Here is a 15922-nt window from a genome sequence, read left to right as displayed (position 1 = left end):
AGTGAACTGAAACACTGCTCCGTTTTCTCAAAATCTGTCAATGGAAGAAAAGTGTCATCACACTTTTGGAGTCACTCTGTCCAAACACAGGATTTGGGCACATCATTTGATATATATTTATCGTCTAAATTGCCATGGCAGAACTTAAATGCAACATAGACTTGACCTCTGAGGTGATCAATGTGATGGACACCGTGGATACTTCACACTGTGTTTGCAAGGTCCTCATAAACATGTGAGTGATAACTTGCATAAAGTGTACTATCTACTGTCTAAATAGTATAGTGGTAGTAATAGTATAGTAGATGTTGTACATCTACACAGTTATAACTTAAGAGTTCTTGAAACGTTATGGACTATTTGTGTAATATTTTTATGAGGCATATGAATATTAAATTCATATCAAATAATCATAATAGCATAAACATTTCTACATTTTTTTCCATAAATATTCTATGAAAAGTGGATCAGTATAAAATTACATGAACACCTCTCTAAAGTCTGGTATGTTCAACAAGTATTTAACAATACCTAGTAATAGTATAACAGCACAAAGATATAATTATAACCAATCAGTGGTCAGTCATTAAAATGTTATTGAGAACTTTGTTATACAATCTCAGTATCATTCAATAGTGTTTTGGGCGTTGACAGCTTCAAAGGTGGTCTGTGTTATGCAGCCCAGGTGCTGACAGAGGTAGTTAATCTTACTGTACCACTGGATTGCAAAGACATGATTGGTTATTAGACACCAGGCTTATTATGAGGTCATGGTGGGAGGCTCCATAGACTCCTTCATTTTAGCACTGAGAACAGCCACAAGAGGTCCCCCAAAGATTGCAATACAAAACCATTCATGATGATTTTTAAATTCTGAACCCACAAGTTTAAAAAAAAATCAGGATTGATTGTGGGTGTCCTATAATAACGAATCGAATGTTTAGTGTGGCAAATAAAGTAAAACAATTGATTAAACTTGCTTTCTTATACCGGTCAGGGATGGCCATCAGCGAATAAACATCAGGCACAATCATGGAAATTATGGCCTCAAGAACCACAAAAAAGGCACTGAACTCACACCACATATACAGCGGAGGTGTGTATTTCCCGGTTAAATTCATTTTGGCTATTTCATGAGGTCAGATGTGTGGCCTGACTTTTACCAGCAGGGTAAAATCCAAATTGCACTGTAAAATCAGGGAATGAAGAGGGTGAGGAGTGGTCCCATATTCTCATTCTGTCACTGTGACTGTCTTCATGCAAAATTTAAGAGTTATTCTATTTGTCAGTTGCAGAAAAAATATTTTTATGTTTATATTTTATATTTTTAGTTTTTTTGTGAAATTGGTACCTAGAGGGTACTACTACTACTACTACTACTACTGCTGCTGCTGCTGCTGCTACTACTACTACTACTACTACTAATAATAATAATAATAATAATAATAATAACTTCATAATGACATATTATGGATAAACTGGACATTTCAAAATGGGAGAGCCACAACCTTCCCTTGAACAAATAAGAGAATGTGAGGGAATGTTAGAAGAGACCCTCATTCTGTTGTGAGTTGTGGAATGAGAAGTGTGAATTGCATTTTGCTGTTTAGTTTTATCTGAAGAGATGGGTACTAAATATGTGCAATTTTTTCTTATGTAATCCGAGAAGTTATAACAATGAACTGGTCCTCAGAAATATTTGTAACTCATATGATCTCATGATTCAAATGCGTCTCAAGAATGGACATACCTTCATATTCCCTGCTGTTATAAAACACCATGAAAGAACAATAAGTAGGTGGTAAGATAAACGTGTGTCTTTGATTGATAAAGCTTCTTCAGTTTGGAACATCATGGTAAAAAGGCTCTACACTTCAATAATCCACAGGAAATTTTTAAAAGCAAACAACTGCATGGCATTCAAACACATCGCAAATGCGGCAATAAAAGTGCCCCCCAAAATTCTTTAACATTAAATACAAATAGTGAGGATGTTTGTATTCCTTGAAGGCATTTGCAAAGATGATACCGTATTCTATACACATGACATTTGTGGTATTGTAACTTAGGACTTTAAGATCCCGAGGGTTCACATCCACATGACACAACACATGATGGTGCCAGATGATAGCATGCCTCAGAGCTGCGGAGGAGATAGGGGGATATTACCGTCAAGCAACCAGCAGCCGGTCATTAATTTAGCCATCAGACTCCGCCGTCTTGGTCTGGAGATCCTCAGCTGCGGAGGGCAACTGAGTTCCGGCGCCACAAACCCAGAAACCCAACCAAAAAGCCCCTCTCGCCCTCATCGCTAGGGTCTAATTACTGGCTGCCCCAGTCTCCTAATTTTCTGACAGATCTCTTTGTGTTGGCAGCCAATTCCTGGGAGCTGATGGGCTTAATGGGGAAGGCCACCCGGCCAAGATAGCCCGAAAGCACACCAAAAGACAGTGTAGGCCTAATGACAGAGCACCACAGTGTTATTACCCCCGCAGCACAGCTGGATGAAATTACAGCAATCAAGTTGATGTGTGGAGACCCCACCTGTAAAGCAGTTAGGAGACAACAAGAAATAGGATGAATGCACTGGTTTCTTACTGTGCTATTTCTGTGTGTGTATGATTTTTTTTTTAAATGTAGAATGATAAACAAGCCACAGCTTGAATTTTCAAAATATTCAAGAGTTTAGGGCCTGCAAGTGTTGGAGGATAGATTGATCCACAGCAAAAACCGGAAGGAAAAAGGAAGTAGGAAAAACTGCATCCTACTGTTCAGCCCAAGCTACCCTCTGCAGTCACTCAGCATTACTGTGGCAGGGAAGTTACGCGATAATGGTAGTGTGTGATGCTGGGAAGGGTGGTGCCGGAACACAGGGGGCTGTTGCAGTACTTAATCCGCTCTCTGCTCTCCTGAAGACCAGGAAGGCCCCAGCACTCTGCACAGCATCGGCCTTGCTCACAAGCAGAGCACAGCTGTATTTACTTAAGCTGTGACCCAGGTACGGTTCATTGCCTTGTCTAAACCAAACGTAATGGCAAAGCCTTCTTGTGTCTGTGGCAGAGTGAAACAAGAACATAACCTAACCTAACCTCCTTACTTACAGTTTGTAAACATTTTCCTGCAGACAGTTATTCCTGCTTGTTTTGTCCAACCATTTTCGACCCAACCTCACACTGAGGAAATCAAACGGCCACTGGCTGTCATATTCTCTGTTTTGTTTTGTGTTCTTACTACCCAGCACAGTGGCTCCACATGATACTGAGCTGCACAGCAGTATAGAAACATTGTGAAAACATTGTGCTCACTAGAAATAAACCATAGGCTGAACAAAAAGATGACAAGCTGAGAGTGGCCATGTTCAACAAGGAACCACAGACATCAAGACGCAACCCATTCCCCTCCTAACAGGACCCAGCTGTATCTCTGCAGAGCATCCTTGCACATATTATAGAAATTCTGAGTCATACTGAGTCACGCAGGGGTGGAAAAGCTCTATTGCAAAACCTCCATTGTTTTCATTTTTTTACTGTTGTCTGTTTTAATTGCCAGTTTGTACATTGTTGTTATGCAAGCTCTCTTTTGTGTTGCTTCTATCCTGAGTCCAGAGACCCATCTGAGTGATTATTGGTGTGACTCCAGTAACTACGACATTATAATATGGTACACCACATAAGCTCAGCATGTGTAATGTTAATTTTCACCAAAGGCGTGTATGTATGTAATGCCAATACAGTATAATTTGAATTAACTTTGACTTTAACCTTCGAAATTGACAAGTAAATGCAGCATATGAATGCTACCAACACGCAGCACAGGGTGCAAGCTAGTAAATGGTTGTAGTTCAATAGTCACAGCACCACAATCTGTCTTCATTGTGATGCTAAACTTTATTCTCTCGGACAAGGTTAGCTCAGGACAGAGCTGTGGTGCATAGGAATAGCACCGTCTGCTGTAGGGCTTCTGCCTCCCCAGGGTGTTTGATTAACCATGGTCTCCTTCAGCAGAAATGGTCCTGTCTGTAAAATGAGGAACTATCCAGAACCAAGGACACTGTGCTGGGAACTGCAGAACACAGTTGTGTGGGAATTAATGTTAATTATCAAAAATGCAAATAATGAATAACTTTTCCAAATGCAGTATTAACTCAAATTGATTTAAAATGTATATAAAGATGAAATATTATACCATGCATCATGTAATCATAAATCAAATGTTAGTAAATCACAACATTTCCGTAAATCAGACAAATGTAAACCTAGCTCTGAATTTGAATTGATACTGCATACATTGCTGGCCAATCAAACAACACAAACACTACTAGAAGGGTCTCATATGCAATACTATGGTCTAGGTTTCAAAATCTCCCTCCAAATCCAAAGCCAAAATATTTTATATGTGATATGTTAAATACCAGATATTTGCTTAGCCACTCACAGGCTAGATTATCATCCCTCAGGTACCGTGTCTGAGTCCTCTTAAACAGGCTTATACACTGACTCTCGTAAGAGCTGTGACCTTTCTGCCTATGCATAGTGGTTCCTGTGGTAAAATTGCTGCTACCCCTTAAAGAGGAGTCCCTGTTACCTCACAGTTAAGAGATAGACCTATCCCAACATAGGTTTGCTATTCAAGAAGCTGATTTTGGCAACAGGCTTGCAGATGAACATGAATGTAATGGGCAAACTGATCGGGCTGCTGAGCCCAGATGAAATCACTGTAATTTAGCATGTGATGTGATAGGTGTGGTTTCTGAGGAATGTGCTGTAAAATTCTTCCATAGACTTATATGGGATTCAGATGAAGTCTATTTGCTCAATATTATTGTCTTCTTGACTGTTTTATACAGGCACATGTTGTCTGAAGTTATCTGTGCAAATTATCCTGTTTAAGAAAAGAATGCCAGCACATTTTGATACAGTTGTCTTAAATTCCTCAATTTCAAATGTAACCATCTGTGCTCTAGAATGAATCAAAATGTTTAAAAAAGGCTGTGGCTCTGTGAAGAGTGGGAACGGCCACCTGGGAAGCCAAATCATGACCTTGCAAATAAAACTGCGGATTGTGAAGAGGATGCACCAGCAGAAAGAGAGCACTCTGCAGAAATAAGTATCATTCTAGACACGGGCGTGGGACCTGTGCACAAATTATATTGTGGAGAGAGGATTGAAATTCAGGATTTTATTGTCATTTATGTTTTAATTGCAGTATCATTATGTATTGAGCGGATCTCAAATATGGGTATGAAGAAAACATAAGATTAATAATATGTAAATAAATAAAGATAATTAATCTGTTCTTTACATTCAAAGAGCATTGCATTTGGAGTATCTGACAAGCTAACTTGCCAAGAGAGGGAAGTTGTCTATATTTAACATTTTTGTAAGTGTGTGTTGGTAAGTTGTTTAGTTGAAATCATGTTGAAAATTAACTCCTACCTGCCTTAATAATAACGTTCAAAGCCTTTATTTTGTCACTGTTCTGATATGCAAAGATTTACCTTTTACAGACTATGAAGGTGTCATGACTAAACACCCTCATTGGCAAACAGTATTGCCCCATTTTATTCATATCAGTTAATACGCATAGTGTCATTGTAACCCATGATACAAAATAAAACATATTATAAGTACCAAAATGAATTATTCAACACATAAAACACAGTGCTGATAATGTAGTTCATCATATTGTAGTATATGTCACTTGTGGCAATAAAATTAAGGGTTACGTATCAGATGCTTTTTAAAATTACCCCACATACTGTAGGACTCAGCACAAACTAAGCTTTGTCTACATGTTGGTATGCACAGGTGTGCTCAGCAATAAGTAATTTCCTGACTTAAAACTGTATGCTGGATGAAGTTAAAACCTCTCAACTGCTATTCAGACTGATATCATTCCTTGTAAAAGGCTGTTAAAATAAAGGAAATTCATCTCATTGCACAAAGAACTCACCAACGTGAACCTGAAACTCAACAAAGGCAACGCGACATGGCTTTTAGGAACAATGCACAGTGGTATCAGAATTCTGTAAGTGCCTGCACCATGTGGCCCACTAATTACCCTGTGTTTGTTTTGGTATCACTTTCACGGTTGACTTGATACCCATTTGCAGCTGTTTGCCTTTATATGTTGTGGTTTCCAAGGATAAAAGCAATGAAAAGTGCCCTTAAATCCATTATGCTGCAGCAGGTCCATACCACATTGTATTCCAGTTCTCACAATCTAGCCTGATTGTACATAATGGACACATATAATGGTCAATAAGCACTTTTAATGAAGTATTCTAAATAAGAATACTCAATGGAACAATCAGCCAGCCAAAGGCTATTGAGGGCACTGTGGTGGCTGACTCAGCTTTTAGTTTGGAGCACCATGATCTTTATGCAGCCTTGAGGTTACGGTTGTGTTATGCTGAACCCAGTTTGACAACACATAATTCCAGTTGTGTATGTTGTTAATTATGGGATCAATGAGATGGTATTGGTTGACCAATGAGTATGGTTTATTTCTTAAACAGTTCCATCCAACATCCAGTTAAGAACCTGCAAGTGTAACCAATGTGCAATACTATGCATTAATAATTCACAGGGCTTGTAGATTCCCCTAAGAAAAACTTTACTTCCAGCCTTTCTCAGAATGAAAACATCAATATAACTTGCAGTGTGGAAAGAATGGCTGCTTCCTAGTGTTGCTAGTTATCTGTGTGAATTAAATTACATTGAATATCTCTCTCAGGTGGAACAGGGGAATACATAGACTGTATGTCTTAATGGACCAATCAATAAGCTACTTTAGTGACTCCTTTAAGGGTAATGGCTGAAAACAAACTTCTGTTCAGTAGTGACTTCTACATTAGTGGCAGTATACAGTATGTCATTACTCTGATACCGATGCCTTTTTGTAAAATGTTTGTTAAATTTTCAATGCAAACTTAAAAAGTCTGGAAAGCACATGCATGATTCTGGTATAGCATGGAAAAAAAACAGTACCTGGCATTGTGAAAACATTGTCAGAATCAAAGTTTTATGTACTCAAAGGATCCTGAAACTTGCAGCCTCTGTCTGTATGTTTAAGATTTGCTGATGAGTCAAAGATTTGATTGTAAAAGTCTGTTCCCAGGTGAATTTCCCAAAAAGGTGAATTTAAATGTGAAGAGTTGCAAGGAGAGGTGAAGACATAAAAGAAACATGTACACATTCAATTTTTCATTACACTGTATTCACCACACTTATATTTATTCATTGTCTGACACAACAAAAACAATTGATTCTGTTGACAAAGTTAAGTACTCAGATCACTACCAATAACAATGAGCAAACACCACTACTCGAAACCTCAGTAATCACCAAGAAGCATAGCCCTTCTTTTAGCCTTCTCACAGCTGATAAAGTAGCATCATGTGATATTGCCTTTGAACCCTGTGCCAGTGCAGAACTCTCAGGTCCACTACAAGACAGCACATTTTGAGGAAGACACACTAATATAAGCCTCTAAAACAAGGAAGGTCACAAAATCTGAAAACTATATCACTTATGACACATGTCAATGTATTCAAACTCAAGCCCTCCCAGACCCAATCCCATTTCTGACTGACAGCTGTGCAAAGCTACTGAGTTGTGTCATGCATAAGCACTGCCTGAAGGTGGCGCTACGGGCAGAAGCACAGGGGTTATGAATTTAGCTTTAGCCCCAGACACAGCGCCAGCTCATTCTTCTGGATCTTCCCGTCTCTGTTGACGTCACAGTGGCCCAGCAGGACCCGGCGGAACTTATCCAGGTCAGTGCCACTGATGCTGGGCTGGGGGACCAAGAGAATAGGAATAATATGGACCGCATCCATGTAACAGTGAATTGAGCATAGTGTGCTTGACCTTGTGGCCTTTAACGTACCTTGACCAGTTCCATCATGTCTTTAACAAAGCCATCTACCTCTGGTCCCTCTAAGGCTCCTGTCTTGCTCTGGAATAAAGGAGAACCTGTGTTATTGATTCAATGTCCTAATTCACTGGAAAACCAGCTGTGAATTTCCAAGGCATCAACATCATGCCGTATTTTAGGTAGTATATCCATTATTTCCACTTGGTCATTATTAGGAACATCTATTCATGAATCCCTAAAATTGCCTTGCATAGACATTTATATGCACAAAGAGATTGGAATATATTCACTGTTTAAAATGCAACTAAGATGGGTTCATCCTAACTGACTAAATTCTAACCTATTAGAGCTGTCATTAAGATGGAAGATTTGAATTTGCAACAAAGTGCCATGCTTGTTAAGGCTTGTTGAGTCTTGTGTTCTTAGATGAAAATGACTCTGCAATAAGCATGTTCTTTGGGGAGCTGATTGGATGAATCATTTCCCACTGTTTCATGAATATTCCTTGATTTATAAACTTGTATTGAGCGTGACCATAGCCATCCAACTGCAATTAACTGCTGATTTTAGCCTTAATTGTCATAATGCTTAACTTGAAATGTGTCACTGTGAGCTGAATTTCAAAAAATCAAGCTCAGTTTATGAAGCATCTGTAAAACAAATCCGCTTCTGATCTGACAATACACACTGTCTGTCAACACCAGGGCAAGTTTATTTCAAGCAACACTTTCCACAGATAACTTGCCCAGTGTTATCTCTTTCCTGATATACCTTGGCCTACTTTTCCAGCCAACATTTCCATTGTTTTTACTAGCAAGTAGTCTGGAAAAACAAGTAAAAACAATAATATTAAAACAATCCCAGATATCAGAGTCATCATCACTTACAACATCGTAGTGAGCAAATATCTTTTCAAAGTCCCGCCTTCTGTCCTCTTGGCTGCAGGCCTGAAATGAAGGTATGAAGCAAACAGCTAAATTTTGAGTGAATTTAAAAGAAAACACATCAACCCTGCTTCAATATACTGTGACCTCAATTAAATTTCAATCAACACCAAAATCCAAGTTTCATGAACCAACAACAGGGGACAAAGAAGAATATAACAGGCATTCACATACAATTTTTTTGAGCAATGCTCTGTCAAGAATAACTGACAGTGTACATGAACTGATTTTCTCCAGCCAAGTGCTTTATAACATGGGTGGCTCAGTGTGTTGCCAAGGACAAAAAGTCCCCTCAAACAGTCTACCTTCATAAAAATGTCTAGAATATCCAGTGATAAACATCAATAATTTGTAATTCAACATATGCACAAATTAGAAACTCACATCCATCTCAAACTTCAGTAGGAAGTTTTCTTTAAGGGCTAAGATTCTGGAGGAGAGAGGTACAATAAGAGTTAGACTGCAAAACAAAACCCAGCAGAATGATTGTATAAAAAAAGCATGAAGGTGAACTCCCTTCCAAGTTCTGCTGGATATGTCTAAATGAGAACAGTGCTATGTTTTTAGAACAAAGTTGCTGAGGATAGAAATATCTGCAAGGGAAGCTGTGTGACTAAATAACTTTAGTGATTTGATAGACTGTCCAGGTGTGGCTGAACCTGGGAGCAGGTATCCTCCATTTTTTCAGACATATTCTTAATGGAAGCCCCCTGTTCCCCTGTTCTGCTGTACCTGGGGCATACCTCATCTGTCTGACTCCCTCTCTCTTAATATGAGAGAAAGCTGGTGGGCATGACAGCTGCAAAAAGATGCTTGCATAATAATGGCAACCAGCCCATTGCCTTTATTAGTGGCACTGGATTGCTTCAGTACCTGGCTAAGTCGTTCAGATCCAGCCGACCATCTCTATTTTTGTCAAACATTTTCATCTGTAAGAAAAGATTCCACAAGGTTAACCTGACTTGCATGAAAATAGTTAGATTGTAATTAAAAGTGAATATTGAAATACTGGAAAGTACAAAAGCTAAATTTTGAATCATAGGCACAATTGAGACAATGTAAACACAAGTCTCTAATGCAGGTATAATAAATAAATGTGGGCAAAAAGCAGTGGAGTTAGTGCAATTGCGGTATACACATGACACAGAGCACAGGATAAATGCCAAGTGGGCTGGAGAGCACTTTTTATGGTTGAAGGCGTGCAGAAAGTGTGAAGGTGGACATAGTCATACCACCTTTAAAAGTGCACTTGCCCTTGCAGCATGATCCAATGGCATTTTACAACAATAACTATTTTTAACAATAGTTCCTCATTCGCCATACTCATATTGTGTTTTAGTGTTTGAAAAGTGAAGAGTATTTAATAGATTTACTGCAATTCACACAGAAAGCAGAATTAATGAAACAATGATTTTGAAGTGTTTCATTTCTTGACAAGTGATGTTGTCACTGAAATTAATAATACAGGTAATTAAATCTTCATCAGTTGATGCCTTTTCTGCATAGTATCAATTTCTTATTTACAACCACACCCACAAAAGACCACTATCCATCACCGTTAAGGCTATACTAGTCAAAGCCTTAGTGCTATCCGGAATAAAAATGCAACTTTGGTGTTCCTGGCATTTCTGGTACCACAACAAAATACATTATTTGTGTACTATATGACTTTGTTCTCTTCTCAGGCTCTCTCTCTCCATGGGCTTTTGAACATCTTAACATCAACTGTAAATGGCAGCCTCCACAAACTATCCAGTCAGAAACCACCACCTTCACACTGCGGCCTTAGAGCGGTGGTGAAGCTTCAGATGATGGCATGGTTCCTATCAAAATGTAACCCTGCCATCACAATGTCAAACTAATGACCTTTGCTTTAGATATCTTGGAGTGTTAAGACATCATTCTAAATGATACCACCAGCAAAGCTTCCAGGAGTATTCAAGAGAGGTACAGTAAAGAAGAAATCATTCCTGCGTGAGCACAACATGTATGCTTACCATTTTTAAAAGGATTCACCTAGAACTGCTTTACAATTAATGCTTTGGATAAATGAGTCTTTTATCACTTTGTGGGATCTCAGACTATGCAATGTCAATCTTACACTTAGCCTAAATAAGTACTGTATCAGAGTGTTCGTGAGAATATAAGGACTATAAACTCCACTCAAAATAATCTGAGAATCACTCAGCATTACTGGCCAACCATATTCTCTCGTAATCTCTTCTTTAATGGAAGAGCTAAGAAGCGCTACTTAGCTGACCCATGGGAAGTAGCTGAAAGGATTACTTGTAGGACTAAACATGATCTGATACATTGCATTCAAGGGTGCACTTCAGAAAACAAACCACTGACAGGAGCAAGAGTGTATTACCATGGTGTCTGTATATTCCTCCAGTTTGCTGGGAGAGATGACCTTCTTGTGCTGAAGAAACAGGTCTTGAAGAAAGCTCTGTTAAAAACAAAGGAAGGTGGAGCAGGGTAGCACTGAAAAAGATTGTTCCACGTCAACACGACACAGTGTTGCCAACTCTCACACATTCACATTGACACTCATGCTTTATGGCCCTTTGTCATAGTTTTGGTGGACAAAACTAGAAAAAAATGGATAAATGTTTTGACCTGTGTGGCAGTACAATAATGAATGAGTCGTGTGATTGGTTGAGATCATCAGATCACCTTTTAATCCCAGCAAACTACAGCGCTTCTTTTTCCATGCATGCAAGGCTGAGGTAGTTAACTGAGTCCAAAAGTATTTTTTAGTTATTAAAGGATACATTTTTATGTCCTGCTAATTCCATTTAAGGAGTTAACCTGAAATTTCAGCATGCTACCTTAATGTTAATCATTTTGGTTGTAGTTTTATCAGCGAAAGATTTTAACTTTACCTCAGGCAAAACTAGCTAGCTAGCTACTTAGCAAATATTTATGTCACGTATTGATGTTCTATTGAATAGTCTTTGTTTTTAAAACTGTCACTGTCTGGCAATGTCTGTGTAGGTCTGAAAATGAAGTCAAAGTTCATTATTCATTTAAAGCAAGAACAAAGAAGATCAGTGCCGCAGGGAATGGCAGGGAAACTGACAGCAGATGAAATGACTTTATCAAAAGTCTCATTCTTAGCATTTCGATTATGTTGACAACCCTCTGATCAGCTCTGTCATTTTATAAGATATAGGTGCTGTTACACTACCTTGAGCTCCACGGCTGATATGTACCCACTGCTGTCTGCATCATAATTCCTCCAGATCTGTGGAGAGAGCAGACATGTGAGATAGCAACAGCCTTATCTGTTCCTGTTCTGTTTTTTTCTGTTTTTGTACACTGTTGTACATCAGATTTGGATTTCCTGGTTGTACAAAGCTATGTGGAATTACTTCATCATCTAGAATTGTGCTAGTAAAAACAGATAACTGAACAACATATCAATCTAACAGAGACTTAGGGCAGGTAGCTGTCAATACCAGTCCCTATATTCAAAAGGACTAGGAAGCTGGAATTTGGTTGGGCCAAAGTAATGAAGCACAGCACAGAATGGGGTGCTGACGTAACCTGTAAGCACGCCCTTTGGCAATTGCTGGACAGCAACAAGACAGTGTGATGAATTGCTAATTGTGCAGGACACTGATCAATGAGTTCCTGACAAAACCATAACTTTACCCTCAAATGTTTTAGACACTGAGCACCTAACCTACCACACTGTATGAATCTCTTGTAGCAACATTAAAAACAACACTGGGGGTTCAGGCAGCAGGAGCTGAGCTCTCACCCTCATGAACCCCACGCTGTTATTCAACGGCGTCTCCCTTCGGAACAGCAGCAGGAAGTTCTCATCCTCTGGAAGCACCATGTTTGCCAGCTGGAAGACGACAGCCTTCAGGTTAACAGTCGATAATTACATGACGTAAAAACATTTTCATTGCCCCTGTCTTATGCAAGACTACCACAAGCTCCCCAAGAGATTGAAACTGACCTTTTCTGCTACTTGAACTGGGTAATAAACTGTACAACTGTGCAAATGAGCAGGTTCATTGCTCGCTGTGCAAATGAGCAGCTCAGTGCAGAGCTAGAGGCCATTATCCTTGTCCACAAACCATAAAAATGTGCATAGATTGTTCTCACATGTAAAACCAAAAAATGCATTTTCCTGTTTGACTGACAGTCACAGAAATGATTGATTACAGGTCTGATTCCCAGTGGCGACAAATTCTCTTTGAACTCATAACTCATTAACAATTATTACACCAAGAAGTATAATTGCAGCAAACTAAATCATATTAAGGAAGAGCCACAGCAAATACATCAAAGGTAAAATAAAATCTTGTAATCAAGATTTTATTTTACCTTTCTACCAGTTCAAAATTCAGTGACACTGCTTGTTCTGAGCACAACAGTGTAAAGAAAGTCTCTTACTATTTTATGTAAGGTTGCCTCCTTGTGGCTGGATGACTTAATGTGACCTGTGCTGACATTCTGTTGTCCTATTTTCTAATGTCTAGCTCCTTGAAGGATATATAGAGAGACAGAGTTTTATCTGAACAATACTGTCCATTTGATCTTCAAAAATCTTGCCTTTCTCTGTATATTTCTCTACACCAGTGGGTCAAAGTTGATAAAACATGAAAAAACATTATCTTGTACATTTAACTAACATTTTCCAGGCTTATACCATTTGTAAATATTTGTCCCTTGCCTATATCTCTTTTTGGGAAGAGCAAGCTTGGCCTTGGAGAATAGTTATCATTGTTAACCATCTCTTTGTGTTCAGCCCACATATTGGAGCATTTATTCTAGCAGTAACCCTGGTATGCTTTCACCAACATCCTTACATCTTCCAGTCCTATGTTTCCACTAGTCTGTGAGGTAAATGTTATCTTTGATCTAAAAAGACACACAAAATAACCAAAAAGTGGTTTGCAAAAGTAGATATGAAGAGAAAGAAAAGCAGAAGTACCTCCTGAATCTGCAGGCGTCCATCCGCTGTGCTGTCATAGGCTGACATGAACCTCTCTTTCAATCGCTGTACCTTCTCCCCTGCCATCTTATCCTTAAAGAGCGGAAAAAACAACAGTGCTAACAACAGCCTTGTCTCTCTGTTTGCTCTACTAATGCCAGGGCAAAGCATCAACTGACTGATGACATTTTAAGTGAGCTTCCAGGATGGTTTTAAAGGGCCACTGTGACCATTCTGGAAACTCATCCAACGATGATGCCGTCTGCTTGTGTCAAATGTGTGTCAGCAGGTTTGATGTCTGTGCCGTCAGAATGAATTATTTACAATTTTTTTTTTAATTCAAATCTTTTAGAGATTGTAAAGACCACTGTTTTACCAGCTCATGCAAGACGGTGATGCTGAAAAAGTACATGACCCATAATACTAACGCATTATTCAATCACATTTGGTTTCAGGTTTCATGAAAATTTTGTTTTCAAGTTTTTTTTTTTTTTTTTTTTTTTTTTGCATAAACTGTACAGCAAATAGTTACACATCCCTTATTAACCCAAAATTTATGATTCACCCTATTCCCCTCTTAAATATTTTCTAATTATCGAACCTGCAATATCAAGACGATTATAGGTAATCTGAAAAAGAACTTCATTAAAAAACGGCGTATTATCTTTAATTTTGCACGACGATTTCTGTCAAGCAATTTGCTGTCTTAAAATTTAAATTGATTAGGAACGACCAACTGCAGGAACGCGGTTATTTGTGACTACCATAGCGTACTGTCTAAGTTTCAACATGTACTTCTGACATCCGTTTAGATCTCAGTAAGATGATTTGCACACCAGAAATTATGTGCTCAGAGAAAACAGTCCGCTCAGATTCATAAAAATATGAAGTGCGCAATAAGAAAGACATTTACTTACGTCTACACCCAGTTTCTTTATCATATGTCGTAAAAAATCATCCAGCTGTTTCTTTTCAATATAACCATTATCTGTAAAACATAATTGGATTGCAAAATATCAACAAAAGAGACTTATCAAAACCAGTAAAACATGTTTTCCATTTTATCTGTTCACCATATGAGTAATACTTTTTTTTTCTAAAAGAAAATCCCTCCCCGTCAATTTTAAGGTTATTAAATTTTCCAAGCATTGGCATGAAGCCGAAGTTCAGTTGATGTTAAGTGCTGACAGAATAAATGACAGCGAGGTGTTAGTATTAACGAAAGGATGTACTCTTGCGAGGTATATGGTTCATAGTCGCGCCCACCGTCGATGTCGAAGTGCTGCCAGATCTGAAGAAAGCCAGCGGCATCCAGGTTGTCAAAAGTGCTGTCCATGGTACTTGGTGGCCGTCGTATCTCGCCAGCGCTAACCCGCAGTATCAGTGGAATAAAGTTTGGCGAGGCACCTGCTTAATCCGTTTTCTGTAAAACAAGTACTCGCCCGAAGCCCTCCCCCTTTCCTAAACTCTTTGTAGTTTAATACCGTAAAACTCCACCTCCATGGCTCAAGGGAGGAAGTCTTACTTAAGCACGACGCCTGCGTATGAAGTGAGGCAATGACCTATCAACAGTGTAAGGGCACAGTAATGTCACAATGTCATTTATACACTTGTAAATTGAATAATAATACATCGGTCATTAAATAATAACGATAATTGAAAACAATATGTCTCATCTCTTAGCATCTGTCTTTCATGAAAGCTATTATATTAATGCTTATGTGGCAGGAGGTTATATGAAATATTGGCATGGGAGGTTTTGGTATATTAAAGCCTATAAAATAAGCAGGAAAGCTGATCAGATCACAATTAACAATGTAAATAATGTTTACTAAAAATAATTGCATTATTATTTTATATTGTTACTGCTATAGTATATGGTATAGTATACTATAGTATGGCTCTGTGAGGATCCTGTTTTGTCTATGGACAATTATGTGATGCTCATATGTAATTGATTCTTCAGGAATTCCTTTGGGCCTTTGCTCAGAAGAAAATGGTTTGTAAGCACAATACTGTGGGTGGGAGAAACAACATAACATACCTACATTTTAAAAGTTAATTCCTGCATACGCCTCCTTGAGAAGTGTTCTCCCAACTTGTTTTATTAAGCAAATTCAAGACAATCGCATTTGAAACATCCTTATGA

At 38.6% G+C, this 15922-nt stretch overlaps 1 protein-coding gene across 1 annotated transcript; it reads right to left on the bottom strand.

The window, feature by feature from the left end:
- Positions 1–7669: 7669 nt before the first annotated feature.
- On the bottom strand, positions 7670–15109 carry LOC118769273 (secretagogin-like). The gene is made up of 11 exons (XM_036516322.1): positions 15040–15109; positions 14691–14761; positions 13774–13866; positions 12589–12678; positions 12013–12069; positions 11194–11271; positions 9696–9751; positions 9207–9252; positions 8766–8825; positions 7891–7959; positions 7670–7798 (listed from the first exon to the last, which is right to left on the bottom strand). The coding sequence occupies exons 1-11, from the start codon at positions 15107–15109 to the stop codon at positions 7670–7672; spliced, it is 819 nt and encodes a 272-aa protein (XP_036372215.1).
- Positions 15110–15922: the final 813 nt, after the last annotated feature.

The sequence above is a fragment of the Megalops cyprinoides genome, chromosome 21, assembly GCF_013368585.1.
Source record: "Megalops cyprinoides isolate fMegCyp1 chromosome 21, fMegCyp1.pri, whole genome shotgun sequence".
Taxonomy (NCBI): Eukaryota; Metazoa; Chordata; class Actinopteri; order Elopiformes; family Megalopidae; genus Megalops; species Megalops cyprinoides.
Note: the sequence above shows the minus strand (reverse complement) of the source record. Positions and strands in the feature narration are given on the sequence as shown.

Bases quoted from the DNA above. Each gene is read 5' to 3' on its own strand.
- LOC118769273 (XM_036516322.1), bottom strand. From the start codon at position 15,109: ATGGACAGCACTTTTGACAACCTGGATGCCGCTGGCTTTCTTCAGATC. The intron at 13,867-14,690 runs GTAAGTAAATGT...CCGCTCTTTAAG, and splicing joins TAAAGAAACTGGGTGTAGAC to GATAAGATGGCAGGGGAGAA. The intron at 12,679-13,773 runs GTACTTCTGCTT...GTCGTCTTCCAG, and splicing joins GACGCCTGCAGATTCAGGAG to CTGGCAAACATGGTGCTTCC.